Source organism: Camelus dromedarius, chromosome 4 (genome assembly GCF_036321535.1).
Source record: "Camelus dromedarius isolate mCamDro1 chromosome 4, mCamDro1.pat, whole genome shotgun sequence".
NCBI classification, from domain to species: Eukaryota; Metazoa; Chordata; class Mammalia; order Artiodactyla; family Camelidae; genus Camelus; species Camelus dromedarius.
In genome coordinates, this window is record NC_087439.1 from 70,948,327 (window position 1) to 70,965,140 (window position 16,814).

A 16,814-nucleotide genomic window follows, 5' to 3' on the forward strand; every position below is an offset into this window, starting at 1 on the left:
TTCCCAAGTTGTGCCACAGTGATCATACCACTAACTGATTGTGAGAGTGGCCATTCCAGCACTCCCTGACTAACACCGGCCAGCGTTGCGTGTTTTCTGTTGTTGTTTTAAGATTTCATTTTTCAGAACAGTTTTAGTTTTACAGAAAAGTTGAGAAGGTAGTATAGAAAGTTCCTATATACCTCATATCTAGTTTCTTCTATTGTTAACATCTTATATTAGTATCACATTTGCTAGAATTAATGAATCACTTATGATACGTTAACTAAAGCCCATAGTTTATTAGGAATTCTTTAGTTAGTTTTCTTTTTTTTTTTTTTTTCAGTAGAATTGTACTATTTGTTGTCAGTTGCATTGTAAGCTGGTAAAATTTGGGGGAGTACATGATCATACATAGGAAGAGCTATAAAAGTACCAAATTCAGGAATTTTCCCAATGAAGTTACTTAACAAAGATTTTAATAATTCCAAATGCATGAAAGGTATTGTCTACTGTGTCAGTTATAATAGAAAAAAATAAAAATAACTGAAGTGCTCAGCATTAGAGGAACACTTTGAAAATTTGTGGTGCATCAATACATATATACATACATTCATAACTAAAGTCCAGAGACATGCAGAAAGAACCATGGAAAAGATTTATGATAATATGAAAAATAGAACACAAAATAGCAAGCATATCATGTTTGTAACTAAACAATCTGTGTGCGTATGGAAGACAAAATATGCGGGTGCAAGTTGCTACGCTAAAGTGATGGTTTGATTATACAGTAGATGATTTTAAAGTTTAAAAAATTCATTTGCTATTCTGTATTGCCTTTTTTGTTTTTACAGTATTTATAAGTTTATAATGGCTTTCCAATCTTATTTCAAAATGCTTTCTTACAGTAACTATTTTTTCCAGACATGTATAAATTCATGAAAATCAATTTATCTTAGTTTTTTTAAAAAGTTGAGATATATAGCATTGAATATTTGTATAGCATATATATAAAACACTCTAAGTTTAAGGTGTACAACAGGTTGATGTGATACATTTATATATTGCAATATGATTATCAGAATTTCCTTAATTTTCACCCAATGCCCTTTTTCTATTCCAGGATTCCATCCAGGACACCACACTGCATGTATTTGTCATATCTCTTAAGACTCCTCTTGGCTGTGACAGTTTCCCAGGCTTTCCTTGTTTTTGATGACACTGACAGTTTTGAGGAGTACTTGTCAAGTATTTTGCAGGATTGCTCTCTATCGGAATTTTTCTGGTGTTTTTCTTATGATTAGACTGCAGATACGGGTTTAGGGGAAGTAAAGTGTCATTTCCATCACATCATATTAAAGGTATATATGGCCATCACAATTCATGACTTTTGATGCAGCCTTAATCACCTGGCTGAGGTAGTGTTTGTTGGGTCTCTTCACTGTAAAGTTATCCTCCCTCCACCACTCCTTTCCATTCAGTGCTTTAGGGAGGATGTCACTATGAGTAGCCCACACTTCAGGAGCGGGGAGTGCTCCATCACACTGAGGGTGGGTTACCTACATAAATTATTTGGAATTCTTATGCATGGGAAATTTGTCTCTTTTCTCCTGTTTATTAATTAACTGAACCACTTATAGCACTATGGACTCATAGATACTCATTTTATAGTTTGGGTTATAATCCAGTACTATTTTATTTATTTTGTTGCTCAGATTTTTTCCAGTTTTGTTTTTTAGGAGCTTTTTCAGTTGGCTCTTGGTTCCCTTTGACATGTCCCCATAAATGTGGGGTTTGTTTTGGGAGAGTATGTTTTTATTTTCCTTTTTTGGCCTATTTAATAGGTAAAAAGGATTATCACATTTTAACTTCTATTCCTTTAACTACCTGTAGAACTGAATTTTATTAAGTTTATTGGTCTTTTCTGTTCTTTTGTGGTTTACCTATTTGCCCATTTTTTATTGAAATATTTTACATACACTTTTCACCAATTTCTTTCGTTTGCCTTATCATGTCTTTGAAATTTTGAACTTAAAATTTTTTATGATGCTCAGTATTTTTCAAAATGTTTTACTCAGAGGATAGCTCTGTGAAATTCTCCATACCCTCGATCCCAAAAGTTTTGGGTCAAGTATGTTTAGAAAATACTTTATACTTTAAAACTTTCCTTAATCATTTTTACATAGTCATGGTACATGTCAACATTATAAAGATACTAAGAGCACTTACAATAAAGGATCACATTGTATTTTGTTCTAGGGTTCCCCGTGTCAACTTGACAATGGTAATTGTTTCACTAAACCTCTATTAAAATAGGTGTCTCAGAATCAGGGGTCCTTAGAACATACTTGGATAGATGGGACACCATGGACACTTCCAATCTTCCCTTACGGGTTCTGATTTAAGTGTTACGTATAAACAGAGCTTCCCAGCCCAAACGTTGCACAGATTTCCCTTATCTATTCTTCTAGGTCTTGTATTTCATTTAATTCTTTAATCCACTGGTAATTCATAGTGATATTTGCCTTTTCCAAATTGCTAACAATCATCCCAGTTCCATTTATTGGACTATCTTCTTTTCCCTGCTGATTAGATATGCCACCATGATTATACATTAGATCGTACTAATACGTGGATTTGTGACTGTTCTGGACATTTACAAATCATATTTCTTTGACCTATCTTTTCTTATACTTGTGCTACACCATTTTAATTATTACAGTTTATGAACATATTTAGAATACATTAAAAATCTAAATTACAAAATCATTGACATCTTTGCTTGTTAGATTTTCTAATCCAAATATCCTTACAGCGGTCTCTGGAATGATCTACAAGACCCTATACAATGGCCCTGCTGCAGCTGCAACTCCTGCCTGTCCTCACGTCCTTCCACTCTCCCCGTCCAATGCCAGCCCTGCTCCTGCCTCAGGGATTTCTTACTTGCTGTTCCCTCTGCCTGAAGCTCTCTTCCACTATACATGCACGCAGTTCACACCCCACCTTAGTCAGAGTCTCTGTTCAAGTTTTCCCTTCTCAATGAGGCCTCCTCTCATCACTCTTTAAAATAGCAATTCCCTACCCTACTCTGGCACTCACTATGCCTCTGCCTTGTTTTATCCTTTTCCAAACAAAGCATTTTCACTTTTTGACAAACTTGATCAAGGAATTTACTTGTTTATTGCCTGTCTCAACCCCACTAGAAGATACACTCCACAAGAGCAGGGACTTCCGTCTCTTTTGTTCTCCGATGACTCCTTAGTGGCTAAAACAGTGCCTGGCACATAGCAGGTACTTAATAAATATGAGTAGAATGAATGAATGACTACTTGGCTTTTTTTAAAGTCTGTTATGCGCCTTGGTAAATCTTTACATAAATCCTGCTCATTTTTGATGCTAATTATTTTTGTTGTTGCTATTTTGAGAAGAATTCCCCTGCTGCATTTCCTATTAAATGGTTATTGCTCATACGTAAGACAACTTTAGATAGGTATATTTTGATTTTGTAACTGATCTCCTTATTGTTCTTACTACTTCTACTAGTTTCTTAGGTTAGATTCTCTTGGGCTTTTTAGGTAGACAATTCTATAATCCACAAAAACAGTATTCTGTCTTCTTTTTCCTCGTTGCATTGGCTAGAATGCTTATGATAATCTTTAACAACAGAGAATAACGGGCAGTCTCACCCTGTCTCTAGCTTAATGGTGATGTCTCCAGTGTTTAACAAAGAAAAAATATGTAGGCTGTTTATTTGAACTTTTTCTACATCATAATGAGAAATTATCATTGATTCCTATTTTGCTTAGAGTTTTAAAAATTAGTAATTGATGTTGAATTTACCAAATGCCTTTTTGGCATCTATCTCTATGATATGTTTTAACTTGTCTTTAAATTATAACTGTCATGCCTTTGTGTTAAGGAATATAGTGAAAAGTTTGAGTGATCTTTCCCCACTCCAGTTTCAATCACTAGAAGTAGCTACTTTTAACAATCCCTTGTGTATTTTTCTAGATTCCTCTAAACACATACAAATTTATATGTATATAGCGTTTTATTTCTAAATAGATCATAGGGTAAGGATTATTCTGTAACTTGCTTGTGTCTCTTAAAATATTGGGCACCTTTTCCTACATCTGTCTCATACTCTAGATGGCTGAATACTATTTCATTATATGGTGATTATTTAGCCTCTCCTCCATTAATGGATATTTGTGACAAGGTTTTTACTTTTTCTATTACAAATTTGGTGCAATTAGTATACTTTTACATGTATTTCTGTGCACTTGGACAGAGTGTTTATTTCTAATGTATTTTTTGTTCTATTACTAGGCTAAATCCCTTGAAGGAAATCTCTTATACTTCCAGTTCCTAAGATAGTTTATGGAAGCTAATTAAATCTTGTTTCTACATAATATGTTTAAAATGATAGTTCCCCTAAAATCCTGTTTAACAAGTAAAAATAATAACACAAGTACTAAGATAAAAAATATTTAGTCTTACAGTATTTATATTAAAATTTTGAAATTAACATTTAACCACTTTTGAGCCTTTATTTTTCTCCATTGGAGTAACATAAATTAAAGAAATCAAATCTTCTGACTTGACTAAATGCAGTGGAGTTCATGAATCTTTCAAATATGTTCAACAAAGTTTTTATTAGCCAAAATGGGCACTTGCTTTCTAGATTTCTATTCTCTAGCCATTTTGTGTAATTTGCAAGTGTAGAAAAGCCAGGATTAATCATTTTTTGCATACCATGTCATACTTCGTAGAAACCAACTTCAGTTTCTTCTACAAAGGCAAGGTGGAAGAAGGAAGGAGCAAACTCAAGGCTGCCTTTGCAAACTTCTGTCTTTGCATTTTAGGGGGAATATGATGCCTTACCAACTGCACTTCCCAGCAGGTGAAGAGCAGTAATTGCTCTTTGCGGGAGAAGTGGAAGAAGTCTACTTCGAATTGAATCAAAAAGAGGAAAAGCTGATAAACATCTTAGTGGGCTGATTTTAATTGGGGCAGGGGAAATTTGTTTTCTTTCAAGGGTAGTTCAGTCATCATGTCTTTCCCTATTGACTGTGGGGTCTTGCACAGGTCCTGAGCTTCTGCCATATGTCACCTGGCTTTGTAATGTCAAATTGGGGGGTGGGATCTTCTTTTCTAAAGTCTCTCCCTGCTAATGAGTCACTCACCTGCTAATCCCCTTGTAAACTGTAGCATAAGAGCCTTCACCCAGCTTCTCCAAGTTCAAGTAAGATGAGGCTGCCCCAAAGGGAAGGCTTTTCCTCTGCATAAGGGGAATGAGGAGGAATGAGAGGTGGGAAAGAAAACAGCATTTTTTTTTTAGTGTTGATTTTCTTTTTCACAGAGAAATTAGACAGCATTGCAGAGTGTACTTGGGAAGGTCTGCTCAGTAATTGTCCTAGAAATAAGGCCAGCCTCCCTAGACAAGCACACATTAAATCTCCCTGATCAACAATCAGCTGCTCACTCACCCACTGAAAACCCTGCCTCAGATCCTCTTCCTGAAAAGAATCGCTATTACTCCGTGGCCTTTTACTCTTGAACTTCCGGGCACGGACAGCCTGAAGTCCCCTGGGGTGAAATGAAGTCATGGAACATGATGCTTCTTTTAGGTCTGTTAGCTAGAAAAAAAGGAAAGTGCAGTAATAAAATTTATGCAAAGTCAAAACTCAATGGCTAGCATAAACCATTTTTTCTTTATCTGCCTGATGTTAACTCTTCAAATGTCTTCTAAGCTTCCTACACCTGCAAAGGCACCTTTCCTGAACATTAGATCCTTAAAAAAATAAAATAAAATAAAAAAGCAAAAACACACCATAATGATAACAACTGCTGAAATACTACATTCTTCATGCACCTAAAAATATGTCTTTAAACACTCAGGTTAACCTAAATTTCTCTGATGGGTGGTTTCCAATTTTTCTCTGTTAAACCTAGACTTTTCTGTGTGTGTCCCATTGATTTACCTCTTCAGGGGAAAAAATTTCCAGTACAGCACTGCTAATAACCATGAGTTAATCACTGAAATTTTTTAATCCATAGGATACCAATACTGCAGTTTGCTTTTCAAGGTTCAGCTCTTTAGTACTTCAGAGATTTCAAGAGAATAACTTCCTCGACTTCAATCAAGTGAGTTTTGTGCAGCCCAAACCATAGATAGGATTATTTTCCCTTTTGGCTTAAAAGAAAATCCCCAAATTTGATGGCAAGATCCACCAATTCTCTGTGACTTTAATAGTAATTTTCTTTTTATTGGTTTAGACCTGCGGCAGAAAAATCAGACCCTGCTACGAAAGAGGAGCCTCTGAACTCCTCGGTTTATCAACAGAGGAAGATGCTGCTCCTGGGATACAAATACCTCGATCGCAGCCTCCATTGTCACAGGCGCACTCCTCTGACAGCTGTGTGCATCGCCTCCCTCCCAACAGCGATGGCAGCTGCATCCAGGCTGGAGAGTCTTTGCACACAGCTCCTGACCCATAATCTTCTAGGTTCAAGGAGAAAACCCGCACTTGAACCTCTCTCCCTCTGCCTCTCCTGTCCTTGTTCACTCTCTTTTTGCCAGAGGTCAGCAATGCTGGAGCTTTCATATGACTCACATGAGGGCTCTGCCTGGAGCAGCCTCATGACTTCAGCAGTTTTTCTTTTTCAGTGCAAGAAACTATACATCAGAAAGACGGCTGCCTGCATTCATGTATGCACAACGGAAACCAGGACACCTAATATTGGATAGAATAAAATTTGATACAATTACAGTTCTTATTCCAGCCATGTGTTAGGGCTACTGGTGTACATAGTTTTATGAATTTACATTATCCAAATTACTTATCCAAATTACTGACGATATTTACTAGGCTTTCCTGGTGCTAAAGTGGACATATTGAGGAGTATTTTCTCCCTGCCTTTCACCTGAAAGTATTTTGTTTTTCAGACTTCAAAATAAATTTGCAACCTAGCCAACTTTTAGTAGTCAGAGAAACCACAGAACCATAGAACAGGAAGAATGCTGAAGATATCTATTCCATCTCTTTGCCTTGGAGCTCATTCATTCACTGATTGAAAAACTATCTAGTGAGCGCCTGTGTTGTTCTTATTACTAAACAGATAACAACGTGACCCAGTGGTGGAGAGAGAGGAGTTTGCATGAAATATCTTCTCTCCCTCTCGCCTTCCTTCTCCTTGCCTCCTTCCTTCCAAATAAATGTAATTAATGTTTACTACATTAATAGCATGACATGTTAAGGAATTACTTCAAGCTAATTTGCAGTCTTTGAACAGAACTTCTTTCTCTCATAGAATCCTAAGGTTACTGCCACGATAATGTGCTAATTAGAGTGAGACGGAATATATTCCAGACACACACACACACACACAATCATTAAGGAAAAAAATGAGCGATGTCTATTATCACAGTATTAATATGTGATATCTGAATCTTACACTGTTTTAAGAAAAACCTTTCAGATAATTTAATTATGAGCATGTATGAAGTTTCATTTCAAAATTGCCATAAGAGACCTAAAACAGCTCAATTCAGAGATTCACCCAAATTAGAGACATTTAGTTAAAAAAAAAAAAAGACTAGCAATTCAAAGAATATTTGCTTAAAGTATTAAGCTTTTGACTAATAATCAGCAGAGAGTAAGATAAGCTAGTTTCTCAAAATGTTTAATTCCATTAGAATTTATCATAATTTGATTATAATACATTTTATCAGAAATGTTGATTTCTTTCTAAAAGATTGTGAATTTCATTATACAAAAGTTATATCCCAGACCAGGTTTGAGACGGTTTTTCTTCATCATCCTCTAATTATCATAATTTTAGAGTTTTTAAATGGTTAGCATTTTCGTTAGCCTCGGGGGTAATTCATTTAAGTCTCAAGTTGCTAAAATAGAATAGCCTGATTTCTTTAAGGTTTAAAATGTTATGTTTAGATCCTAGAATGGGCTACTGGGGGAAACTGTGAAATACTCCTCAGAATTTTCAAAAATAAAATAATTTATGGTCTTGTTTAAAGTCAAGGAAAAATATTAGATGATTTAGGAGCTAGAAAACCCTGTCCAAAATGATTTTTGTTATCAAATATTTTTGAATAAGGACAGAAGACTTAGATGATTTCATTTTGGAAGGTAGCTATGCTCACCACTATTCCACCAACGCCGATGATTTCATTTTGAATTGTGAATCAGAACCAGTTTATGTGCCACTCCAGGTTGGCCAGACCTACCTCAGGGCCTGGCTGGCTTCTTAGTGGGAGAAACCCACTATGCTGTCTTGAAGCACGGCCACTGTTACTGCCACCTCCTGCTCTCATAGACCAAAGAGCCCCCACACAAGAAGCTGACAAGGAGAGACCCCTGTGTCTGGCCACCAGCCTGAATGGACCAACAGAGGCTCTGGCTTCTCCAGCAACTACCTGCAAGGACCAAGGGACACAAGTGAGGAAAGCAGGGAGTCCCATGGCATGCACTTCCACCATGAAACCAGCAATGTTTGTTGCGGAACTAAAACCAGCTCAGAAACACGTGCCACTTATGCTCTCCCTTCTTCTCTCCTTTACTTCCTTTCTCCTTCATTTCTACTTCCCTGGGATTGCACATAACCCCTCCACCCCAAAATTAAGTGTTTGCATGTAAGCTTTTGCTTGAAGCTCTGTTTCCAGGGAATCTGTATTGACAAATGGTAGCCATTTTTTTAAATTAGCAGTAAAATTATAGGTTATTAATAATTTCAGACTAGATTCTCCCACCCTACAATTTTGTGGTCCTTTTTTCTTTTTCAGTTGGTGTGTATTCAAACTGTTACGTTTAGTAGAGAGTTTGCACTTTTTCTAATCTTGCATTCTGTCTTTATTTCATCTAACGAGATTATTAGGAATTTTGGTCTAATTTTAACCTTTCTAGAATATGTAGATTATCACAAACATTCAACAGATAATTACATAAGAAAAAAATGTGAAGTCTGTGTCAGAAACATTAAAAATAGTCCATATGTATCCACATAATGAAGTGCAGCTGTGAAAAAAAAAACTCTATATAATGACATGCAGGGATCACCAAAATTATTGTTAAGTGAAAAAAGCAAAATGTGTTACCTTTTGTGGCAAAGAAATGAAGGGAAATAGTGTGTAGTCAGTAGTTTTCCCAATAGTAGCAATATTATTATTATTATTTTGAAACTGTTATTTGTGTATTTTAGGATTAAACAAGTAAGTAATTATGCTATTGCCATTAGAAACCAATCGTTTCAGCTTAAAAGAAAATAAACATAAATACCAAATTGATGAAATCAAGTAAAAATTATATGATCTTAAATTTGATTGGAAAATATTGGCATAAATTTTTTTTATGATTATAATCTTTTTCCTTAAAAAAAAAAAAAAAACTCTGTTAACCAAAACGACCTAGAAACAATGACAACTCAATAGCAATGAGCAATCCTGGTGCTTAGCTTGTGGTCTCTAAATATCATTTTCCATTAAAAAGAACCAACGATCCATGGAGAAGTGGTGGCTGAATATTTGGAGCATGAAATCTAGAAAGTTACGAAGAAACTTGTCCAAGGTTCATCTTAAATCAATGGGAGTCATGTCAAAAAAGACACAGGAGCCAACTTGAAGGGACTCCCATTTGGCTTAAGATGGGACAATTTGAATACAAAAAGAGTGATGACTGCAACAGATTAATAAAACACACCAAATACATAAAATCCATAGCTTTATAGTGGTTGTAAATAAAAATAACCACTTGAAGGTTTCTTATGTAGCAATTCATTACTTGGAATATTGATAAAGGGGAAAAATCAAGTATTTATTTTGTCTTTCTATACAAATTATTTTTCCAGGGTTATCAAGTAGTTAATGAGGGGGAAATTCTTCTTCATGGAAGAATTCCAGCTAATAAATGCAGAAGAAATGACAGTAGTCGAAAGTTCACTATTATGCAATCTGTAATACAATAATAGATCTAAGCAACAATCATCAATGGATACTAACATGATTAGGTGAAAGATTGATAAGGAATTTTGCAGTGAAAGGTTGAGTCTTCTGATCAATCTTAGCTCCACTAAATTTGGGGTATCCAGACATCATGTGCCTCCTGATGTGGATACAACAGAAAGAGCACAGTACCACCTGTGATGTATTTTTGACTAAGGGAAAAAAAAATTTAATCTGAATCTAATAAAGTATCTACATCTAAATCCAAATTACAAGAAATACAGAGGACAGAGAAGTTAAATAACACCACAAGGAAGTAAACAGATAAATCAGTAAGGACAAATAACCTGATTTATCTAAAGAAACCAATGGCATTTAAAAAAAGAAAAGAAAAGAAAAAGTTGAGAGACACAACAGACAAATGCAATATGTAGACCTTGTTTGAACCCTGATCTGAATAAACTAACTGTAAAACAACATTTTCCCCCCAACTTTGCTGAGACATAATTGATAAATAAAAACTGCATACATTTAAGATGTACAAGGTATTTTGAAATGTTCACCACAAGCAAGCTAATCAACACATCTATCCCTTCACATAGTTAACTTGTGTGTGTGTGTGAGAACAATTAAGATCTACTCTTAGTAAATTTCAAGTATACAGTACAATATTATTAACTATAGTCACACTGTTGTACGTTAGAGCTCCAGAATTTATTCATCCTGCATATCTCAAACTTTGTACCCTTTGACCAACATTTCCCCATTTCCCCCACTCCCCAACCCCTGGTAACAACTACAGAGTGACATTTCTGAGACAAGTATGGACATTTAAATATGATATTAGATGACCTTAAGAGTTCATTTTTAATTTTGCATGATGATTATGTTTTTAAAACAATCCTATGATTAAAGATGAATATTAAAGTATTTGCAAATGCAATGACTTAATATCCTTGCTTTAAAATATTCTAGAAAAATAATGTTGGGGGTTAAAAGAAACAAAATTGGTAAAAATGCTGATGATTGGGTAAGCTGAGTGATGGCTATATGAAGGTTCATTTTTGTGTGTTTAAGAATTTTCTAAACAAGAAAGTAGAAAAAGAATAAGTTTTAAAAACACATTCACATGAAATCCAGATAGTGTGATTATTTATTTATTTATTTATTTATTTATTTATTTATTTATATCCCTGCCTATTTCCAAAAAGGTGGGGGGGGGGGCTTTAGATAAAAGGACAGTAGTAATAGTCATAGTAACAGCTACCATGTCAGTTTTTGCTCCATGCCAGACTCCATGCTGACTCTCCAACTCCACGAATAAGTAAGTGCCATTATTATCCCCACTTAATCATGAGGGAACTGAATCTTAGAGAGTTTAAGTAACTTTCTCAATATTACTGAACTAGCAAATAGTAGAAAATATTTATAAAGCTGCTCAAAGATTACTAAATTCCCCAGATTTTATTTAATAAGGACACATTGATAATTGCATTTGCACAAAGAGCACAAAAAACTCTGTTTGGTCTCATTGTTTACTAATTATTAAGCCTAGATTTAATTTAGTTATTATATTTAGGATGAACCAGTAATAGGTAAGTGACACTGGTTTGTTGATTGGAGGAATGTGACATCATCTTCAATCCAGATAAAAACGACAGAGTACAATTCTTAAATCCCATGCCTTCCTTCTTCCTGGAGTTCTTAAACTTGACAGTTTCACATGCTGAGAGTGCTGTCTGCTGACAATAAGCAGAACTGCAAGCACATGGCATCTGGGTCTCTTTTGCACCTTTACATGCACTTGTGGTCTTTATTTACATCGTATTATTATTGTCTGTTACTATGCTATTCGTTTACTTATAATCAGTTTTCACAATGAAGTTGATGGTGTAAATCCCAGTGTTATATTTTTTATTTCTACTGCTTTCAAAAAAGAATAAAATTCAAAACTGTTAAGTTATTGAAGAAGTATGTAGAGCAAGATGGCCGTATTTCCAAATTGCACAAATTCTCATTGATTTAAGAGGACAATATTGGAGGCCTGGGAATTTCTGCTCAGAAATGCCAAATGCCCCAGTTACACTTTTCAAGCCTTAAATTCTGTGCTCCTGGCTCTGATACTAGACTCTGACTCACATTCAGGCTCTCCTCACATCCTGGCCTTACCTGGTGTGGATCAAAATGGTGAACTACAGATGGAACACTGAAGAATGCTGAGTGATTCCATATGTGTGGGTCTACATTCTAAAACCACTGGAAAGCAATAACAGGTTAAAAGCGATTTCACAAGCAGGTAAGGAAATCCAACTGCAGGTTGTTCCTGTAACAGAACTGGCTTAGCTTATGAAACCATACAATTATACTGACACCGTACCTAAAAATGACCCTTTGTTTAAAACTGTAGGAATCTTTGGGATATCTGTAGACGTAGGGAAAGTATAAAGATGCTACTTCTAGTATAAGTGAAAAATAAATTACACTTCTACAGACTAACTGTTATTTGCATTTGTATCATTGTTTTAATTTCTCAAGTCTGAATATATTAAGGGAAAATTTCAGAAATGACTTGAACTGATGATCTGGTGCTCAATGAAATGGGGGACACTAGTTTTATATTTAAGTTTTGACTTTCAATATAATACGATTTTTTTAAAAAGAGTGATTTAATGTTCTTTTTATAAAGAATAGATTTGTATTTATAGCATAATTAGGTTTCATGGTGAGGCAGCCTGTCACATATTTAGTCCAAGTCTTCTGGATATATGTCGAAAAATAAATGACAATAGTAATAAGGCAAACACATGGTTTACTTGTATTTACTCATAACAATTCTGTGGTCAGAAGCATTAAATAATTTGCTCAAGGACACTTAAGAAAAAAGGGGTGGAACCAGGATTTAAACCAAAGCAGTACAGCTCCAATGTCCAAACTTTAAACTTACCTGATGATTTTCCTTCTTTATATAGATCAAAGGTTGGGAGATAATGTCATACCAAAGACTCTCCATGCCAGTTCTGGGTCCTCCCTTCTTTCATTTCACTATCTAATATGGCTACTATTTTTTGATCTATTCTAATCAAGGACTTCATATACATTATCTCATTTAATTCTGTGGCATATTTATTCCCCTAATTTTAGATGAGGAGACTGAAGATTGCTCCAAGTTTCTTAGAGTGTGTCAGAATTAGAATTTAAACCCACTGGTATTAATTCTAGGATCTATGCTCCTAACCATGGCTCCACACAATGAGCAGCCAGGTGCTGTGAGCACCTTTGCCCCCGACACACAGGGGGTCCCTGAAATCAGCACACTGTTCTCTTGTACATGGATGGGAATTTTATTTCTTGGTACCCAGGATGGTACCCTAACCCACATGAAAGAAATTACTCTCTGATAGGAAGCATGCAGCCCTGAAAGTAGAGGCTGAGATGAGTGTCCTCCATCTGCAGTCTTCAACTCCACCTGCATTTCTTTCCAGCAGCCTTTCATGGCCAGTGTACAATCAGAACAGTTAGTCCAGTACAAGCACTTCTGTATAAGTGCTCAGACTGGTGACTAGAGAATAATAGTACCTCTTTACAACTCATCATTGTTAATTTCTGTGAAATGGATTAAAATGCTCTCATAACCTTCTTTAACATTGCCCTAAAGTTTCTTGCTCTGTCAGAGTAAAATGGTCTAGCCTGGAAACCCGTCCTTTTTCATGCTATGCATATACTGTGGGTATGTAAATACAAATGAACTCAATTTACACAACTGAACTTGTAAATTTCTGATACCCACAAACTGTGGCCGACTCTGTCAGACTCTCTCCCCATCTCCACCCTAGGATGCCTGAACCCCTTTGGTCCCTCATTCCAGAAAGCAGTCAGCCTTGTATCGACAGCACCACTAAGTGGCCAGATGGAGAACTGGCCAAATCAACTTTTCTTCCCTCCAGACTTTTTTTCCTCAAGAGAATGCCCCTCCCAAACTCCAACCTCTCCTACCACACTTACCTTAATTTTCTTTGGACTTTGCCACTCACAGCCAAGGTGATTCCACTTCAGGTCATCTCTTTCTCAAATCTACACACATCCTTTTTTAAAAATCTGTTTTTCTTCTCCTCACCCAGTTACTTTGTAAGTTTTTCTCATTCTTTTCAACTGCCTTTATCACGTACATAAGCTTAGTAGTTGCTAGGGGAGGGCAAACCAAACTTGGCCCCAAGGTTCTGAAATTTAGAGGGTTTAACAACCTTTTAAGAAATTAAGCATTCCTGGGTTTTGGCACCAAAAAATAAAATAAAATAATAAAAAAATTAAGCATTTAAATTCCTGTGCAAATTGATTAGACCTCTTCCCCTCAGAAATACTGAGTCCTGCCCAGCTATCAGCCCCTAGAAACCAGTTAGGACTTGGCCACAGCAGAGCCTCGGTAACAACCAGGGAGAGCTGGTGCGCTGGAAATCAAAAGTAAGAAAAGTATTTTAAAAATTAGAAAGAAAAGTAGGAAGTGGGGAAAGGGAGGAGGAGAGGGAGAGAAGGAAGAAGGAAAGAGGGAGGGGAGAGGGGGACAGAGAGAAACAGAGAGAAAGGAAGGAAGGAAAGTCTAACCTTGGGGAGCCCCTGGAGCTTCCTGTCTCCTTGCTTCCCACCAGTGCCCTGACGGAGATGAGGCATCAGCAGGGCACCAAAACCAAAACCCAAACCCCCCAGTAATCAAGACAAATCACAATGATAAACAATCTTGTTGCAATATTTTTGAGGCATTTTTTAATATCAAAAAATTTTTTAATAAAAATAAAAATGCAAAAATTTCACGATGAACAAAATACAGTATTAACATTGTAAACAAAGACAGGCTGCTGCTTGTTTGTTTACGACCTCACGTCTCTGAGCTAAGGGAAGAGACGTTTCCAATTAACCCTTCGTTCCCGCCGGGTGGCTGCCTTACCCACCCACCCTTCGCCCCACTCGTCGGGCTGGGCGGGTTGATGCGGGTTGACTGGCGTGGTGTGCGAACAGATTGGCAACACGGGGTCTTTTTCTAGCTAGCTGGTTATGTTTTTCCCAATTATAGGGCTTTTAATAACTTTTTCCAACTGATTAAAAAATACGGAAGGATATTTTGATCTGTGAACATATAAGGGCGTAAGTTTTTCCCGTTGCTCCGTCTCCAACAAGGCTGGAGGGAGCGCTCCTTTCCACTCTGCGCTCCAGAGCCCCACAACTTCCATCCAACTCTTAGTTCTTGTCCCTTAAAACCTACCTTTCTTTAAGTACCAGCACTCATAAAAAATTATTCACTCAGTAGTAAGAGATTTTCCTTCTCATTTTTAAAAATTATAAAGTACTGCAAAAGTATGGCTTTCAAGTATAGTTTTCATTGCAAATGCACATTATTTGAATGACATCATAAATCAAATAACATTTGTAGGTTAGTCCAGGAACTGAGCCATTATTTACCTCAACCTTTCTTTGTGAAAACATGTGCTAAGTTTCAAAGAGCTCACTTGTAAATAAATATTTCAGACGCTACTTTTTCTAGATTGGGTGGGGCCTAAATGCTTTCTTCAAATGCTTATGAAAATTTACACGTTATACATTGTAATATACACATGCAAAAAGGAGGCCCTTTAGCCCAAACTACTTGCTCTTTACTTTTAAGAAAAAAGGCGACTCGTAATGCCTAGCTTAAGATGTCAGTAGAACTCTGGTTTTGCCAATAAAACTGAAGTAAGGAAAGAATAAGAGAGAAGGCCCATATTATATAAAAATAACTCAGATCTAGAAGAATATCTTATTTAAATATAGATATTTACATTTTATTAAAATATGCTTGCTCTAGTGGTTACTTGTGTCATAATATAGGATTTATGAATGTATGTCTCAACAATCGTCACATAACTATGTGTTTTCATTCTGCTTACCTACAGTTGGTGGCTAATCATTCAATCCACTTTCCTTGCATACTGAAATGTTTCCTATTATTTTAGTAGCTTTAGTTAGACAGGTATTATAATTCTTAACCTTAAAAATCTAGTTTCTAGCAAAAACTAAGAAATAAGCAATTATGAACTGTCTTTTACACTAGCATTCCATAAGTTAGGAAACTTATAAATACTATTTATGGTTTCTAGAAAACATATGCCCTTTTTTTTGGCAGAAAATGTCTTAGTGTGGCACCAAACGTATTTATTAATAGCCTCAAATATCTTTAGCTTTTCTGTAAAGAAGCCTATGTTCAGTAATTAACAATCCAGCATCTTATTTGGAAATGACCTGGGTATTCAATGAATCCCTAACATTTGACTTAATTTAGCAAAAAGTCTAAAGTTTGAAGTTACCTAAATCTGGAGAGACCATTTTAGATAGATTTTCTCAAAACATAATTATTCCTAAAGAATTTACCTGAAAGCTCTTATCTTATTTAGCTCTATATTTTATTCATCTTAAAGTTTCATCATACTGATGCAGGAAAATGGTTGTGGGGCATGAAGAGGGTCATGTCCCAGGTCTCGGTTGAGCCCCTGGGACATGCCCCTCCAAGTGTGGGTCGCGCAGGAAAGAATTCAAGTGTAAGCCACAGTTGAGTAAAGGCAGATTTATTTAGAAAGATATATACCACACAGAGGGTAAGGCAAGAGAAAGGCAAGGAAAGAGGTGTGGGAGTTGGATGGTCAGGTTAAAGTAGGTACACACTCCATAGACAGAGTGTAGGCCGTCCAAAGAGGAGGGAGCGGGGAAAAAAAGAGTGGCTAGGCATGGTGTTGCCAGTTTTTATGGGCTCAGTAGCTTCACATGCCTACAGGTGGGACCATTCCAACTACCCTGGGGAAGGGGCTGGGATTCCCAGGAACTGAGCCACCGCCCATTCTTCGGCCTTTTGCGG

General features: G+C 36.3%; 1 protein-coding gene across 2 annotated transcripts in view; it reads right to left on the minus strand.

The window, feature by feature from the left end:
* The window catches only part of CDK15 (cyclin dependent kinase 15), a 73,073-nt gene extending 66,561 nt beyond the window's left edge, over positions 1-6,512 (minus strand). For both annotated transcript variants that reach the window (XM_064485417.1, XM_010991730.3), the window contains exons 1-3: positions 6,356-6,512; positions 5,469-5,618; positions 5,166-5,260 (exon numbers count right to left, since the gene is read on the minus strand). In XM_064485417.1, coding sequence (XP_064341487.1) covers positions 5,166-5,260; positions 5,469-5,618; positions 6,356-6,478 — 368 coding nt within the window. In that variant the 5' untranslated portion in view covers positions 6,479-6,512. The remainder of the gene's footprint in view (positions 1-5,165; positions 5,261-5,468; positions 5,619-6,355) is intronic.
* Between the last annotated feature and the right edge of the window lie 10,302 nt (positions 6,513-16,814).